This window comes from Acinonyx jubatus, chromosome A1 (assembly GCF_027475565.1).
Source record: "Acinonyx jubatus isolate Ajub_Pintada_27869175 chromosome A1, VMU_Ajub_asm_v1.0, whole genome shotgun sequence".
Lineage (NCBI taxonomy): Eukaryota > Metazoa > Chordata > Mammalia > Carnivora > Felidae > Acinonyx > Acinonyx jubatus.
In genome coordinates this window covers 142,195,769-142,214,459 of record NC_069380.1, presented here as the reverse complement: position 1 = coordinate 142,214,459, position 18,691 = coordinate 142,195,769, and the positions used below count along the sequence as shown (strand labels likewise).

The following is an 18,691-nucleotide window of genomic DNA, read 5'->3' as shown; positions in this document are numbered from 1 at the left end:
AATGCATTTTTGCCCGAGGCATTTACTTGAAAAAACATGCTATTTTGGAAAAACATGTTTCAGATTCAGGTATTATAATGACTGCAGACATTTTCTGAGTGGAGGGAATCTTCGTTCAGGAAAATGAACTCCAATTAAATTTAGTTTTCCTTTTGCTGATGGAAATCTGAGTAGCCTTTAAGATAATTTCTGGAGAGGGGCATCTGGGTGGCTCAGTTGGTTGAGCGTCCAGCTCTTGGTTTCGGCTCAGGTCATGATCTTGCAGTTTGTGAGTTCAAGCCCCGCGTTTGGAATTCTTGCTCTCTATCTCTCGCTTTGCTACTCCTCTCTCTCTCTCTCTCTCTCTCTCGCTCTCGCTCTCGCTCTCAAAATAAATAAGCGTAAAAAAATCTTTTCTGAAGAAAAAACTAGCTTGTCATGCTTCAATTTTACTTCCAGCTTTGTGTCATTTTTTTTCCCTCTGCGATATTTTTTTGTCTTGTGAATAACAGTTACAATGTGATTTTCAGCTTATTGTTTTGTTCTGAAGAATGTTCCACTTTGATGTTAATAAGAAGCAAAGTTTCTTTTCTTTTTTTTTTTAATAACCATTGACTAAATCTTTATTTTCCAACATTAGTTAGAAATATACTGCTTGTTTTTATTATGGAAGATTAAAAAATTTTTTATTTTATTTTATTTATTTTTGAGAGACAGAGACAGAGCACAAGTGGGGAGGGGCAGAGAGAGAAGGAGATAGAATCCGAAGCAGGCTCTAGGCTCTGAGCTGTCAGCACAGAGCCTCATGTGGGGCTCTAACTCACAAATCAGGAGATCATGACCTGAGCTGAAGTTGGACGCTCAACCAACTGAGCCACCCAGGCGCCCGCCCCTATTATGGAAGATTTTAATCATTCTGGTAATGCATATAGGTTTTACATTGAAACCTTCTAGTTGGACTAGAAGAAACCATTGCCAATATTTATCAGAAGATTAAGACTCATAAATAACAGTGTCAACAGATCAAAAAAAAAAAAAGCTCAATTAATAGCCAATTCAGAGAGAAAAATGCAGATAGCCATAAATTTAACAAAAGATGTGAACACTACTCATAATGAGGACATTGAAACAAGATAGTGTTTTTTATTTTGGGGGAGGAAAATTTTTCCTCACCCTTCAAGAATTTCCTGGCTGGTCTAAAAATTAAATTGATACAAGACAGATTAATAGGGGAAATCAAACTTAATGTCACACTTTCACAGAATCCACATAATCTCTTAAACATGAGATTCCAAAGATAGACAAAATGAGGTATATATGTCATCCTGAACTAAGGAGAAGGGGGAAGGGGCTTGAGACTTCGAGACTCCGATGGGAAGGAAGGCAATTTACTGGAAGATAAAGGGTAAATGCTTGGTAAACAGATTTGCTGGGCCATATGGAAGCAACGGACAGAGGAATTTTCATAAACAGACCTTGCTGAATTCCTCCTTGTCTACTACCTAGTTCATAGTATGCTGTAGTTTGTTCGTTTTCTTTCCTTCCTTCTTTCTTTCTTTCTTTCTTTCTTTCTTTCTTTCTTTCTTTCTTTCTTTCTTTCTTTCTTTCTCTCTTTCTCTCTTTCTTTCTCTCTCTCTCTCTCTCTCTCTCTCTCTCTCTCTCTCTCTCTCTTCTTTCTTTCTTTCAAAGAGAGAAGCAGGGCACACCTGAAGCAGGGCTCAAACTCAACGAATGGTGGGTGAGATCATGACCTGAAGTCAGATGCTTAACTGACTGAGCCACCCAGGTGCACTATGCTGTACTGGTCTATGGTGGTAGCTGCCTTCCTGGAACAAGTCCTCTATTAAATTCTCCCCTGCCCCCATCTAATTTTTTTTAGGCAATTAGCAAGGAAGGCCAAAGTTTTTTGAGTCTTCTGGAACTTGATTGTTTTCAGATCAATGTAATTCTCACACCAAAGTGGCATATCTTTGTTATGAACCTTTACTTCACCTTTAAATTGCAGGTTCAGGTTGGAAATGTGAGCAGTCTCAGATATTACTGATGAGACATGAATTGCTACAGTCTTTGAAGTGTGGTTTGACTCTAACTCTTGAAACTAAAACTTGATTCCATTTCTAGGTCAGGAGTCTTTCCTGTATAAATAATGGCATGTGTGCAATGAGGAGGCATAGCAATGTTTATTGAGTCAGCATTTGTAATAGCAAGAAAACATATAACAGGAAACAAAAAATTGTCCCTAACAAGTTCAGTGTGGGAAGCTTACCAATTTTGATCTAGAATTCTTACTATAAAATATTAAATAGTGGTTAAGAAGTGGGTTGGGATTTTATGTATAATTAATAGGGAAAGATCTCCACGGCTTACTGTTAGTTGGAAAGAAACATCACAGAACAATATGTATAATCTTTTATTTAATAAAGCTGTTTTTTGTATACACTATATACATGGTACCATACGTGTGTGTGTGTGTGTGTGTGTGTGTGTATTATGACTAAGTATGGGGATGAGGACACACACACCTGAACTAATAAAAATACCCACCAAATTGTTAACTCTCTTGAGGAGAGGAGTGACATTTTGGGTCAGGAGTGAAGGAAGTTTCTCACTTTTATTCTGTATGTTTATGCTTTTCAAGAAAAATGACAAGTATAATTTTTAAAAATTCTGATGCTAGATTTCAAAATTCATTAGGATAAGTAAAGGTGAAGTGGTATGCTATGAGCACTGTGTCTTTAAAAATGATTCAGAGAGGGGCGCCTGGGTGGCTCAGTCGGTTCAGCATCCAGCTTCAGCTCAGGCCATGATCTCACAGTCCGTGGGTTCGAGCCCTGAGTCGGGCTCTGTACTGACAGCTCAGAGCCTGGAGCCTGCTTCGGATTCTGTGTCTCCCTCTCTGTCTGCCCCTGCCCTGCTCATGCTGTCTCTGTCTCAAAAATAAATAAAAACATTAAAAAATTAAAAAAAAAATGATTCAGAGAAAATTGTTTGTTTCTTTATGCCCAAAGTACATTTCCACATTGGGTTTTGATTTGCAGGCTCAGGGAACACTTCATGACAGCCCCTCTTTACCCAACTTTATTATTATTATTTTTTAGAAGTTTGTTTGTTTATAAAGTAATCTCTGCATTCAACATGGGGCTCAAACCCACAGTCCCAACATCAAGAATCAAATCTCTTCCGCCTGAGCCAGCCAGGCACCCCTCTCTTTACCCAGTTTTAACAGATGACTTTTTTCTGTTTTTTCCTCAGATTCCTTTTTACGAAGATATTTGTAAAGGCATTAAAGCTGGTGACACCTGTGAGAAACTAGTGGGGTATTCTGCCGTGTATAGAGTCTGTTTTGGAATGGCCTGTTTCTTCTTCATCTTCTGCCTTCTGACCTTGAAAATCAACAGCAGCAAAGGTTGTAGAGCGCATATTCACAACGGGTGAGTCTTCAGTCTTGGGGGGTTGGTTTCTCCCTTTTTATTTTGAATAGTTATTTATTTTGAGAGAGAGGGAGTGTGAGCAGGGGAGGGGTAGAGAGAGAGGGAGTGAATCCCAAGCAGGCTTGGCACTGTCAGTGTGCGGGGCTCTAACTCACAAAGCATCAATCCGATCACGACCTGAGCCAAAATGAAGAATCAGATGCTTAACCAACCGAGCCACCCAGGCGCCCCTAGTTTCCCCTTTCCTGATATTCAGAATAGTGTTCCTTGACCTCTTCTAATCCAACCATCTGACTGCTCTTCCTGTAGTTGAAATTGTTGACACTCGTTTTCGGGAAGGGGGGATTTGTCACCCCTCAGTGGCCCAAGAATTAGAATCCTGTTGGTCACGCCAGTACCACAGTGAGAGATGCAGCAGAGATAGGCGTTTTTATTTCTAGTACTAAGACCTACCCCTAGGTCATTTCCACCCCCCTGCAACAAAGTGGTGTTTTGCGCAATCAGCGGCCATGCTGAATTGGTCTTAATTATGGGACAAGGCAGTCTCCAGTCACTTAATTACTTCCTCTCGATTTGGAAGGAACAGTACCAATGGTAGAAACATGGACTGACATGCTTACCTTCTCTCTCTCTTTTTTTTTTTTTTGAGAGAGAGAGAGACAGAGCATGACTGGGGGAGGGGCAGAGAGCGAGGGACACAGAATCCGAAGCAGGCTCCAGGCCTGAGCTGTCAGCACAGAGCCTGATGTGGGGCTCGAACCCATGAACCATGAGATCATGACCTGAGCCGAAGTCGGACGCCTAACCGACTGAGCCACCCAGGCGCCCCCTGACACGCTTACCTTATAAAAGGTCTTTTGTCCTTCCATGAATATCATTTAAATACATTTCCTCTTTTTTTTTTTTTTTTTTCTTTCCAGCTTTTGGTTCTTTAAACTTCTGCTGTTGGGGGCCATGTGCTCAGGAGCTTTCTTCATTCCAGATCAGGAGACCTTTCTGAATGGTACAAATGGGGTATTTGGGATACCTATTTATTTTGTTCTTACCCATTTTGTAAAATTGTTCAAAAGTGTAGTCCAGGGTGCCTTTGATATTTCGAATTAGTGATTTTCTTGTGGTTTAAAAAAAAAAAAAAAAATTCCTGCCTTACCTGCTCACACTGTATCCACCTTCCCCACTCCCTATCCCTTCCAGTTCACTCCTTTTTCTCCATCTGGATCTTTCCCCTATTCCCTCCCTTTCTGGCCAGGTGTTACTCTACAGCCTGGAGAATTCAATTGATAATTTTAAGGTGATTGGCTTGAAGGGAAAATGGGCCCTGCAAGTCTGTCTGAAAACCAGTTTAGCATGTCAGCATGACACCATCACTGAAGGGGTTCTGGGACGCCTTGTTCTTTCTGAGCACTGCCCGGAAATCTGCCTACGTGGAACACGAGGCTACTGAGTTTTAAATCAGCTGCAGCTATAATGAGATAAGGCATCATCCAGCCTTATTTCTAAACTTACCTATGTGAAACTGTATATAATATTGGATTACATTTCTTATTCCTAGAATTTCCCAAACTTAATTTAATTTGGAACCGTTAATCATAGCTGAAATAGGGGCCCTTCTACATGAAAACTGGGGAGATTCAAAACATTGTTTAACCCAAACGAATTCATTTTCCTAATTAAGGTAGTAAAAACATTCACACTGTGTCAGTCCCTAAGGAACAGCCTATGGCCCCTCAAATGGTCACTAGGGTCTGGCTAGTTTTTAGGGGCATAACTAGCTGCATGCACTCCTGAAGGAGGTCCTCTCGGAGTCTTATTTTTTCCTAAAATGCTGTTAACTAGTTTTCTACTAGTTAACTAGTTAACTAGTTCCCCACAGATGTACTTTTATGTGTTAGAAAGATAGATTTAGAATGGGACGGGGCCAACAGTTCTTTTTATAGCCAACTGCAGTTCAGCCATTTTCATAGACAACCTGTAACCTAGAGACATGGCACGGAAGGTTAGAGCTTCCTTGTAGCAGAGTGAGGAGTGGATCTGAGTCCGAGGCCCCCAGTCTGACCCTCATTTCCCTACTAATCTCTGGTGGCTCACTGCCTTTTTTCTTCTTAAGATGTGTTTTTGCTTACAAATCGTGGGTCGTTGTTGATTTTGTGAATAGCTGCGTCTTTTAGGGTAGCTGTCAGTTACAGTGTGTAGGTTCAGCTTAGATGCTCAAGAGCCACACACACTGCTTTGTGTTCACATCCCAGCTACGTCCTTTACTGGCCATGGGACATTTTTTTTTTTTTAACGTTTTATTTCTCTTTTGAGAGACAGAAAGAGACAGAGTGTGAGCTAGGGAGGGGCAGAGAGAGAGAGGGAGACACAGAATCCGAAGCAGCCTCCAGGCTCTGAGCTGTCAGCACAGAGCCCCATGCGGGGCTCAAACCCACAAACTGTGAGATCGTGACCTGAGCCGAAGTCAGACACTTAACTGACTGAGCCCCGTGGTTGTGGGACTTTGTCGATTTGCATAGACTCTCAATTTTTCTCATTTGTAAAGTGCGTGTAACAATAGCACCCATCTTATACGGTTGCGTGGAAATTAAATGTGTTGCAGGTACAGTAAGAATGTAGTAAAGATAAACTGTAGTTATTATTCTCCTTTAAGCTCAGCACTTGGAGTGATCACCTCATCTCCTTTTGGATGGTCTTTTTTTGCAGCCTGGCGCTATGTGGGAGCCGTCGGGGGCTTCATCTTTATAGGCATCCAGCTCATCCTGCTCGTGGAGTTTGCACATAAATGGAACAAGAACTGGTATGTGCATTTTGGGAAGGTTTCCAAGTGAACTCAGTCGTTGCTTGGGGAAACTGCCTGCAGTACGGTGTTGATAGAGGGTCTACCCCGAGCCTGTGTTGGCAGGGGTGGGCAGCCTGCTCGTGCCAGAAACAGGTTGGCGCACTTTCCCTTCATTCCTCTCCTCTACCGGTTTTTCTCTCCTTTCTTCCTTTCCTTCTTCCATGTTATTTCTTTTTCACTTTTTGGCTTTTCCCTCTGTTCTCTCATTTGGGCTCTGAGTCAGCTGCTGTTGTGACTTAGCCACACTCACATCCATTGCTGGCACCTCTTGGCCCTGGCTCCCCAGTTGTGACGCTAGGTGCCTGAAAACTTGGGCAGGTTTTATCTTATGCCTCCATCCTCAGGAGATTTAGAAAAAAGTACTTTGAGGGCACCTGGGTGGGTTAGTCAGTCTGACTCTTGGTTTCAGCTCAGGTCATGATCTTTCATGAGTTTGAGCCCCATCAGGCTCTGCACCAACAGTGCGGAGCCTGCTTGGGATTGACTCCCTCTTTCCCTCCCTCTCCCCCACTCGTGCTGTCTCTGTCTCTCTCAAAGTAAATAAATACACTTAAAAAAAATTTTTTTTTGGTTCTTTCTCAATCTGCCTAAGATTATAAAGACCCTTCATTACGAAGATCTGTTGTGCTACCTTAGAAAGCCATCCTGAATTTAAAAATGTAGATTCTTTCTAAGCGCCTTGAGCATGGAATTCACATCCTAGGATAAGTAGGAAATGCCGAATTATTAATAGCTAGTTTTATTTCTCGCTGAGCCACACAATTCAGGAAATGGCAACTAGGTAAGTGTCAGCCCCTTGAGTGCTAAAGGCCAGGCTGACTCCCTTTGTGCCCCCAGGCAGGGCACTTTGCTGCTCTTGTTTGTTTAGCTTCCTTATAAAATAACAAATGAGAATAACTATCTATTGTGCCTAGGAAGACTTCTTGTTGTTTTGTCATTTTTATTCACATCATGTTATTTTAAACTGTTTTGGAAAAAAGAAATCAGAAAATAATGTATGAACATGAAATTTATTTTTTCTCTTGGACAAAACAAAATATACGGTCCAGATACCCTCAAAATAACTTTTCATTCTGATTATATTCCTCAGCTTGGTGGTAGTTAGTGTTTCATTGGGTTTGGTTTTGTTTCTTTAGAGATCAAATCAAGAGATGCCTGAGTGAAAGGCTAGTGTTATCATTTTATAATTTAGTGAATACTAAATACCCAAATACTTAATAGTCAGTTTCTAAAATATTTACAACACATAGAGGAGTCACATAACTGATACTACAGAAATTTATTTTGTCTAATATAAAATCATTCTAAATGTTTCCTAAAATTCTTACACATATAGGTCAAAATAGGGAACTTCATGGTGGAAGAATACCGTTTTTGATACTGGGTGCCTGATTTACCCAGTAAGCAGTATGTTCTCTTGACAATATTTGAGCTTCTTTACTCTGACTTGAATGTTTTGCTCAGTTCTGAAGCCATTTTCTGGGACTAATTATTCATGCTAAGTTTTAACAGGCATTTTGGAAGAGTTTGGCTGCTGTAAAAACCTTCCAGAAACCACTCAGTAAGAACAACTTAAGCGCTTTGCAACCGATGATGTTGCTATTGTCTACACATTGAGGCCAGTATCCCAACAAAATCCCTTAATGTCAGCATATTCATAGTTGATTTGTCTGCCTAAAATTAGGATTAAGCGAGGCAGCTCACTAATAATGTATTTTCAGATAAATTAATCAAATTTACTAGGTTTGTTTTTTAACAGAGACTATTGCTTACAAGGATAGTCTAGAAAATATAATACATCACTTTTCATGGAACAACCAAACTGCTTTTTCTTCCCTTTTCCTCTCTGTTTTCTCTCTCTCTCTCTCTCTTTTTTTTTTTAATTTTTTTTTAACGTTTATTTATTTTTGAGACAGAGAGAGACAGAGCATGAACGGGGGAGGGGCAGAGAGAGAGGGAGACACAGAATTGGAAGCAGGCTCCAGGCTCTGAGCCATCAGCCTAGAGCCTGACGCGGGGCTTGAACTCACGGACAGTGAGATCGTGACCTGAGCTGAAGTCGGAGGCTTAACCGACTGAGCCACCCAGGCGCCCCATCTCTCTCTCTTTTTTTAAGTTTACTTATTTATTTTAGAGAGAGAGAGAGGGAGAGTGAGAAGAGAGAGACAATCCCAAGTAGGCTCCCTCCCGACTGTCAGTGCAGAGCCCCATGTGGGGCTTGATCTCACAAACTAGGAGATCATGACCTGAGCTGAAATTGAGAGTTGGCCGCTTAACCGACTGAACCACCCAAGTGCCCCTGTTTCCTCTTTTCAAGAAGTATCTTGAGAAGAAGATCCCAAAGGCAGTAGGACGGAGGCCATGGGTCCGGAAACCAGGAGACTGCAGGTGTCTGTCCCTCTGCTCCTCTAGATCGCTGTTTCCCTTTGGGCATATTACTTGGCCTCTCTGACCGCTGTTTTCACACCTGTAAAATAATATGGTCACGTTAGATGTTTAATTTTCTTTTTCCTTTCGACCTCAGATATTGTGATTTGAAGTGACACTTCTATATCAAAATTGAAATAGCAAAAAGTAGAAGGTACATTTAGGTGTTTCTAACAAAGACCCATTTTCTAAATGTGCTAGATTTGTCATTTCTGTTGTGGTTAGGTGTTATTTACTCCAGAACCCGAGCCCAGCCTGGTGCCAGCATACTGCTGGGTTGGTGCACTCTGCCCCGTTGTCTGGTCCTTTTCTAATCTGCTTTGAAGCACTTCTTCTCGTTTAGCATTTATTCACAGTTTTGGGGAGTACTAACTGTGTCCCAGACAATGTGGTAGGCACCGAGAGTATAAAGATAAGTAAGTCATGGCACTTGGGTTATCTGTAAAACAAGAGGTCATCCAGGAGGATGTCATGAAAATGGAGCGGCAGGGATAGCAGCCATTCCCCTAAAACACTGCTGCACAAAGTTACTATTTTTTAATGCTTGTTTGTTCCTGAGAGAGAGACAGAGAGAGACAGAGAAAGAGACAGAGTACAAGTTGGGAGGGGGGGTGGGGCAGAGAGGGAGGGAGACACAGAATCGGAAGCAGGCTCCAGGCCCTGAGCTGTCAGCACAGAGTCAGACACAGGGCTCAAACTCACAAACCTTGAGATCATGACCTGAGCTGAAGTCGGATGCTCAACCAACTGAGCCACCCAGGCACCCCCACAAAGTTATTTTTTAACAGTTGACATTTCTTACACTAATATTCAGTAGGCACCTGTTTGCCAGGCACTCAACAGCAGGAGAAGAGCAGTGAACACAGTGATGTCCTGCTCTATGAAGCTTACCTTCTCCTGTTGGGGAGGGCAGGAGGCATGGACAGATAACCAATTTATGATCAAGTAAGTAAGTAACAGGTTCAATGGGAAAAGACCGGAGAAAAAGAAAGCAGGGTGTGGGGGTTGAGGAGAGCAGGGTAGGGAAAGGCTTCATGATCAGGTGTGAGGGAGACCACTGCAAACAGAAGGAAGTGTGGAGGCTGAGGCAGGACTGTGCCGGGCCCATGCCCGGCTTGTTTGGGGCAAATGGGGGCCCACTGTGCTGCACCCCTGTGGTGAGGGATGGGCACCAGAGGTGAGGTAGGAGATGCCATTTGACCAGATGCTGTCGGGCTTCTGGGGCATTTGTGTGAGGTAGGAAGGGCATTAGTGGGGTTTGAAACCAGAGGAACGTGATACAAAGTATATTTTAATTCCAGGAAAGGTTAGGGGGTGTCAGAGATGCAAGTAAGGAGGCCCGTGGAAGATAATCCAGGTGAGAGATGGCTGTAGCTCAGACAATGGTAGCAGCAGTCAGATTCTAGTCTATTCCAAAATTGGAACTCATGGACTTTGCTGGTGGTGATGAGGAGGTGGGGTTGGGTGGGGGGAGGGAAAAAAGACTGTAGTCACGAGTTCTTTTTTTTTTTTAAAAAAAGTTTCCCTTCCCAAAAGGAAGGAATGGAACTGCCATCTTCTGAGTTTGGGAAGATGAAGAAAAGCAGGATTAGGGGGTAGAGATGCGCATTTGGGAAGTCAGTTTGGACCAGCCCCCTTCCCCCGCCCTCTGCGCTGAACAGTTGGATAATGTGAGTCTAAAGTTGAAGGGAGAGGTTAGGGTTGGGAATTTAAATTTGGGAACGTAGACCTATATTGACTATAAGAAAGTCTTCATATGCTAGCTACAGCCCAAAAGACCAGTAAAGGAACAGTTGCACCCCACCCACACACTGGTCAGCAGTGTTTGCCTTTCTCTATACATTGCATTCTGTTCCTGTCATCAATTACCATTTGGCTTCTACATCCACTCCCCCCCACCCCTTCTCGAGTCTTACTCTATTATTTCCTTCGTGTGCCTTTTATGTTAGACGAATTCTGTGGTCACTGGCGTGGTTTCAGGAATATGATGGTCATTATGATTTTGGTCTTCCCTCCCTATTTGTCTCTGGCTGCAGTAACTTTTTCATCATTAAAACATTTTAGCTGAGTTGCCTGAATACTTTCCAGTTCTGTGAAAACATTAAGCAAGTTGCTTTCTCTGTGAAGGTTTGTGAGAATGTGGTTACAGTGTGGCAGTTTAATCATAAGGCAGATGACAGTGATTCACCCGTGCTCCCTATGGTTCTATCGTCTTGACTGAGCGGTTTTGAACTCTTGTTTTGTTATTGTCCTCAGCGATTTCTATAGATTGTTAAACCACCGCTCATTTCTCTTATCCCTTTATTAATATTTACATAAACTAGAGAGAAAATTAATCTCTTCTTTAAGGGTTTTTATTGTAAATCCCATTACAGTTTTTTACTCCTTTCCTAGCTGATTTTATTCTTTTCAGACTCTCCCTTGGAGCATCTGGGTGGCTCAGTCAGTTGAGCATCCGACTTCAGCTCAGGTCATGCTCTCATGATCTCATGAATACAAACCCCTCATCAGGCTCTATGCTGACAGTGCAGAACCTGCCTGGGATTCTCCCTCTCCCTCTCTCTGCCCCTCCCAAAATAAATAAACCCCCTCTCAAAATAAGTAAACTTAAAAAAAAAAAAAAGAAAAAACCAACTCTCTTTTAATCCTATGTAGCATCGCTTTGGAGAAGCAGTACCACTACAGACCCACCTTTGCAGCAGAGGGTTGAAAGGGCCGAGGTCATCCAGTCTTTGAGTGAAGTTTGTCTCTCCCTAAAGAGAAGATGGACATTAGCAGAAGCTGCTACAGCAGCCCCTCCAGGCTCTGTGTTGAGAGGGAAACCACAAAGAGAACTTAACTAAGAGCTACTTTTTTTTTTTTATTTAAAAAAAAATTTTTTTAACGTTTATTTATTTTTGAGACAGAGAGAGACAGAGCATGAATGGGGAAGGGTCAGAGAGAGAGGGAGACACAGAATCTGAAACAGGCTCCAGGCTCTGAGCCATCAGCACAGAGCCCGACGTGGGGCTGGAACTCACGGACCGTGAGTTCATGACCTGAGCCGAAGTCGGATGCTCAACCGACTGAGCCACCCAGGCGCCCCAGGAGCTACTTTTTAATACTGCCGAAACCTATCCCAGGGCGATTCCTTTTCAGAATGGGGAGGTTACGGAGCACCTGGGTGGCTCAGTTGGTGAAGTTTCCAACTTCAGCTCAGGCTATGATCTCATGGTTTTGTGTGTTTAAGCCCTGCATTAGGCTCCACACTTGGAATTCTCTCCCTCTCTCAGCCCCTTCCCCGCTTGCACCCATGTGTATGTGTGTGTGTGCACTCTCCCCCTCCTCTCTCTCTCACAGTAAATTAAAAAAAAAAAAAAAAAAAAAGAATGGGGAGGTTAGAGTCAAGTCTGTGCAAGTACATTTTAGTTGATGAATACATATTTAAAAACGGAATGTTGTAGTGTTTAGGAAAAATTCTAAGCTTGAACCAAAATTGTTTTGAGATGTTTACCTGTACTTTCTAGCTTTGATTGAGCCTAACTGTTGATAAAATGAAAATCTTCCGGACAACTGGGGTGATAGCGGCCTGGGGGCTGATAGCATTAGTTACCGCCTGAGAGATGGTCAGAGAACAGGGGCCTCATCACCTTGCCTTCTCTCCTCTCCCTCTTACCACTTCTGGAGAAACAGGACTGCCGGCACAGCTACCAACAAGCTGTGGTATGCTGCTCTGGCCCTGGTGACACTCGTCATGTACTCCATCGCCACCGGAGGCTTGATTTTGATGGCAGTGTTTTACACCCAGAAGGACGGCTGCCTGGAAAACAAAATTCTCCTGGGGCTGAACGGAGGCCTGTGTCTGCTTATTTCAGTGGTAGCCATCTCGCCTTGTGTCCAAAATCGTAAGCACAAGTTTTTTCCATCCCTCCTGATTTATATATTTTTTGTGTGTTTTTGACCAAACCCGGTGTTTTTGTTTGTTTTGTTCTGTTTTTAAATTCTGGCCACTCCATAATTTATCATGGATGGGTCAGCAGTAGGAAGGGTGGGATTGAAGTCTTCACTTGGGCTGAATGGGATAGTTGGCATGCTTCTTGTCAAGAAAGATCTCAATGTAGTAAAGGCAAGAAATAAGATAGCTATTACCATTATTATTTTTTTTAATGTTTGTTTATTTTTGAGAGAGACAGAGACAGAGCGTGAGCAGGGGAGGGGCAGAGAGAGAGGGAGGCACAGGATCTGAAGCAGGCTCCAGGCTCTGAGCTGTCAGCATAGAGCCCGATGTGGGGCTTGAACCCACAAACCGTGAGATCAGGACCTGAGTTGAAGTCAGACGCCCAACCAACTGAGCCACCCAGGCGCCCCAGCTATTAACCATTATTAATGAATGTACCACAAGGAGCATTTAAATGGAAGATGCCCTGATTGTATATTAAGTTCTTCCCTATAATCTCTGTGTAAAACTTGAATGAGAAGGCTGAGGAAGGAGTGCTTTCTGGGCTCATCTTTCACTCAAGGCCTGTGGACCAAAAATCAGGGACCATGTGGTCTAGGAGCGAAGAAGCAGGAAATTTGATCTGGCTGAGCCAGCATCTGGCCCACGAGCTAACCTTCCTCAGATCCAAGTCCTTTCTCAGTAAAGCCAACAGAAATCTGTAAACCTGACATGACCTAAGGTTGTTTCAAAGGCAAATGGAAGAGGGGTGCCTGGCTGGGTCAGTCAGTTGAGCATCTAACTCTTAATCACCTGTTGATGAGTTCAAGCCCCATGTTGAGCATAGAGCTTACTTAAAAACAAACAAACAAACAATCCACAAAGGCAAAGGGAAGAAATAATGGGATTTTGGAAGTGCTTTAGAAAGTACAGACTCAAGTTGTCTTTTATAAACAACTTATGATGTCTTAAGCCAGACTGCCATCTTTGGTTATAGAAAGAAGTGTCCATGGCCTAATTTCCTTGTAGAAAACCAAATGACATTCAGGTTTCTAGATAGGAAAAGGGCAATGTGGCCAATAATTTATAGCTCTTCAAGTCATTTCTAAAATGGTGATTTAATAAGTTAACTAGTATTGGTGTACCTGGATGGTTTAGTCCCTACTGGAAGAATGATCTCCAGGTCGTAAGTTCAAATCCCACATTGGGTATAGAGATAACTTAAATAAGTAAACTTTAAGGAAAAAAAAATGAACTAGCATTGGATAATTTAAAGGTTTTCTGGCACTGAAAATTTCAAGTACATTATTGAAATTGAGAGTACTAATCTCCCAGTCCCTTTAACTGATCAGTTAAGAATTCCCTAAAACATATTAGTGTTCGGATTAAAATACTGTTTGGGTTAAATCTTACCTTTTAAAATAGTTGTAATATTTTGAAATATTTGGTTTAATGTCATTAGTTGCTAAGGTGAGTCTTACTCTCGTGCCAAAGAGCAACATTATAAAAGAGTCTGTAACTCTTAATAACTACAACTCAAAACACATTTAATCAGAGGGAAGACTGGATGAAATAAATTTTTTCATGTAGACAGGTGGTAGAAAATTTCACCAAAATTTGATAAATTCTTTTTATCATATCTTGGTTATTCTGAATGATAAAAACACTTAGATTAGTTTAAATATTATAACATATTAAAGCCCTTCCTCAATGAATGCGGAGCCCCAGTGCCTTCCTCTTTGACCTGAACTTGTATCCCCACAAGTTTTTTTTGTCTGTTAACAGATTGGGCTTTTTTCCACTGTGCTATCTCTATCATTTACCTCACTAAGCTATGTGGTCTCACAAATAATGATGGTGAATTTTCTTCTGAGATCTTAAGATTTAAGAGCTAGTGTTAACCTCAGGAAGACTAGGCAGAGCGTTTAAGTACAGTTGTAGTTATTATTAAAATAACGTGATGGTAGGTAGAGAACTCGGCAGAACGTGGGAGTTAGGTTTGGCCTAATCAACCTTTTTAATGTTATTTGGAAAACATGTTATACCTCTTCTTTCCTTTAACGATGGGGGTCTCAGTTTGAAGAATATCATTTGGGGAGCCTTTTTTGGGGGGGGGCGGGGGGGCTTATTTATTGTTGAAATGTAAAATGCTGTGTTGAAATCTATCACTTTCACTTCTAGGACAGCCACATTCCGGGCTACTGCAGTCGGGGCTCATAAGCTGCTATGTGACCTATCTCACTTTCTCAGCTCTCTCCAGCAAACCTGTAGAAATAGGTAAGCCAGCTGGACTCTTAGGGAGCAGGTGTTTGTGGTATTAATATTTTCATTGTGGAGGAAGGAATATGTCTCTACTGAACTGTTGTTTAGAATGTCAAAGATGCAATAAATCGAAATAGAGAGATCTAGATTTTTCTCTAAATAAAGTCCTTAACGTGGGATGTGAAAATGAAAATTCCTTCTTCTGAGTCTTCCTGCTGTGTAGGAAAGACGGAAACAAAGATGGGCTGTTGAGTTTGCTTTTGGGCCTAATCTGTGTTTTCGAAGAACTTTTGTGTTTTGCTTATTTTTTTTTAATTGGTTATTAATTAATTTTCTTTAAGTGGTGGTCATCTCTCTGTCAGAGAGACTGGGAAGAACATGGGAATGGGAAGCAGGAGACAGGATTTGACTTGCCTCTATCATATGCTGGCTGTGTGACTTCGAATCGCTCATCTTAAATAATGTTTATTTTTAGAGACAACAAAACATGTGTGAACTTTGGAGTCGGACCGCCTGGCTTTATAGCCTGGTTCTGACCCTTCAGTAACTTGTAGAAAGTTATTTACCTCTCTCTGCCTAGATACCTTGTCTTTAAAATAAGGATTTTAATTATTATTTTAACAAGGTAATTAAATAAGATTCTTATTTTATAGGATTGCTTTTAAAGAATTCAAAGAGAGAGAGAGAGAGAGAGAGAGAGAGAGAGAGTGTGTGTGTGTGTGTGTGTGTGTGTGTGTGTGTGTTCCTGGCATGTAATAGGTGCTCCATAAGGGTTAGCTGTTATTACAGAGTAGTTGAAATGATTACTGAAGAACTCTAAGAGTCCTATTATATTATAAATTGTTATAATAATGAGCACCTGAAACTTGCCAGTAAAAGACCAAAAGACCATTCCATCTTTTGATTTCTGAGCTCATTTTATTTCATCATCTGTTTCACTTTTGTGGTATATAAATGTGGATACAAATGTATACACACATATATACACATAATTATATATAAATGTGTGTGGGGGTACATTTTGTCTTGTATAAATAAGGTTAAATAAATATACTGTCTTTAGGAAATTGAAGTTGTTTTCCTTTTTTAAATGTAGAAAAAATGCAAAGATAATTTTGGAAGTTTTATATACACATACTGTGTGAGTCTTGTCTTTATGGCTACTTTTGGTGCAAAATGATACAGTTGTAGGTCTTATATTAATTATAGTCTATCCTGGCTTCAGTTTTTTTAATAGCTCTATCTTGACTCTACTTAAAAAAATTTTTTTTAATGTTTATTTATTTTTGAGAGAGAGGGGAGGGGTAGAGAGAGAAGGCGACGCAGGATCCAGAGGAGGCTCCAGGCTCTGAGCTGTCAGCACAGACACGGGGCTCGAATCCATGAACCATGAGATCATGAACTGGGCTGAAGTCGGCCTCCCAACTGACTGAGCCACCCAGGCGCCCCTAAATCTAGTTTCTTTAAGACTTTCTTATATATGTATGTGTGTATTACACTTCAGCAGGGGAGGGGCAGAGAGAGAGGGAGAGAGAGAATCCCAAGCTGGTTTAGTGTTTTCAGCGCAAAGCCCAGGGGGCTTTTCCCAGGAACTGTGAGATCGTGACCTGAGCCGAAATCAAGAATTGGATGCTCACTCAACTGAGCCACCCAGGTGCCCCAACACTTTCTTTTATGACTATTAGTTTTTGGTTTTAATTTAATGAGGTTTTTGGTTACAGAATTTTTCTTTTAAATGGCAAGTATCACTTAAAAACAGAAAAAAACTTATTTTTAATTTCAGGTGGTACTACTTAAATAGAAAAGTTAGTATTTTGGTCAATTAAAAACATTTTATTGGGGTGCCTGGGAAATTTTATTTTTTGTTGGCCTAAGAATAAAGATTCCTTAAATCACAGCATACACAGTTATTTTTACTGTTTCAAATGTGGGTACCAGTAATAATTCTAGTCCGACTTCAAATAATTAGAATGTACATGTGTGTAAGATGATTTTTAGACTGTTAATTTATGTTTATGTTTCTTATTGGCAATCAGATCTAACTTGGATATTTAAAATTGAAGTTCTGGGGGTGCCTGGCTGGCTCAGTCAGTAGAGCCTGCAATTCTCTATCTCAGGGCCATCAGTTCAAGTCCCATGTTGAGTGTAGAATTTACTTAAAGATAGATAGATAGATAGGAGATTCCATGTTAAGTAAAAAGTACCACTGATGGTAATATGATAGAAATCTTTATTATGATGTAGGCTTTCAAAATTTTTAAGAAATCCTGAAAATCTCAGAATATTCCCAGATTAGACACTATTTTTTCCTCCATCTTTGCACAGGTAATTTTCTTCTCTCCCATGGGTATCGGCAGCCCTCATAGATTGTAATTTGAAACATTCAGAAAGCATGTACCTGAATATTGTCACATTTCTTTTTTTTAATGTTTTTATTTACTTTTGAGAGAGAGAGAACGAACACGAATGGGGGAGGGGAGAGAGAGAGAGAGAGAGAGAGAGAGAGACACAGAATCTGAAGCAGGCTCCAGGCTCTGAGCTGTCAGCACAGAGCCTGACGTGGGGCTCGAACTCATGAACTGCAAGATGGTGACCTAAGCAGAAGTCGGATGCTTAATCGACTGAGGCACCCAGGCACCTCTCACATTTCTTTACATTATGATTTAGTAATATTAGCCAGTTATGCCTATTCAATACAGTGAACAAAATGATATGTTTATACCATCCCCTTGTAAGCAAGGTTTTTGTGCATAATAGTAACAAATGGAATTAATGCAAACCGCAGTATTGTTGAGGAAAGACCTTTTCTTTAAATAAGCTATTCTGTTTATAAATAAACTGATTTTTTTAGCACCATAAATTTAGATACCTGATCAATAAAAAGAAACACGACATATATATAAATTTTTTTAACAAAAGTATAAAGAATTTAAAGAAATGAATCGCTATGGGAGAACTTTCCTGGGAAAGTGGGTAACAAGCAAGCAAAGGATACTAGAGTCATGACCATCCTGTTACTGGCAATTAAGGGACTTCACATCTGGGTAGAGGCTGTTGGTCAGGTGGCTATTGACCAGCTAGTCATGTCTGGTTGTTGAGTAGCCTCACCGCTCTTCCACAGAGGATAGACAACAGTGGAAACTCGCTAATGTCTGCATCCTACCTCTGTTCAGAGCCTGCTGAGTCAGCTGATAAATGGATCTAATGTTACTTTTTGCTACTGTTTGAATAGTACTGAGAAGAGCAAGACTCTTATTACATCATGGAACAGAAGAACCCTTTGGCGCTGGAGCTGGGATCTGAGGGTCTTGTGCTAAGAGGGTGCTTAGGTGGGAGGGAGTGCTTTGACATAGCAACAATCTAGTCTAGTCTGAGTCAAGTTGGGCTGTAGACTAGAAGTTTCCAATGATAAGTCTTCACTCTTCTAAAGATATGCAGATTTTCCCAAAATGAATGCGTCTGTGAGTTACAAAAAGCTTTTCTGATTAACTGTGATTATTTTGTCTTTTCGTCGTAAGTTCTAGATGAGCATGGGAAGAACGTTACGATCTGTGTGCCAGAGTTCGGCCAAGACCTGTACAGAGACGAAAACTTGGTTACTGGACTAGGTACCACTCTCTTGTTCGTGTGCATCTTATATTCATGGTAAGTCTTAGGAGATAACTTGAGACCATCCTTGCAGACTTAAAAGTGCAGAGAAAAATTTAAGTAAGTTGCAGCAAGTATGAGATAGCAAAACAAATCCCATCTGAGGAAGAGGAAAAATAGCTTGAAGTTAAAAGTTTGTATTACAGCATGGAAGCACGGTGTTTGGACTTCACTTTCCTTACTTGCATTTAT

General features: G+C 41.2%; 1 protein-coding gene across 1 annotated transcript in view; it reads left to right on the top strand.

Annotated features, from left to right (window-relative positions):
- Window positions 1-18,691, top strand: part of SERINC5 (serine incorporator 5) — a 100,151-nt gene that overhangs the window by 64,748 nt on the left and 16,712 nt on the right. Inside the window, exons 3-8 of the mRNA XM_027039228.2 lie at window positions 3,232-3,410; window positions 4,331-4,413; window positions 6,111-6,204; window positions 12,346-12,557; window positions 14,771-14,866; window positions 18,370-18,496. Coding sequence (XP_026895029.1) covers window positions 3,232-3,410; window positions 4,331-4,413; window positions 6,111-6,204; window positions 12,346-12,557; window positions 14,771-14,866; window positions 18,370-18,496 — 791 coding nt within the window. The remainder of the gene's footprint in view (window positions 1-3,231; window positions 3,411-4,330; window positions 4,414-6,110; window positions 6,205-12,345; window positions 12,558-14,770; window positions 14,867-18,369; window positions 18,497-18,691) is intronic.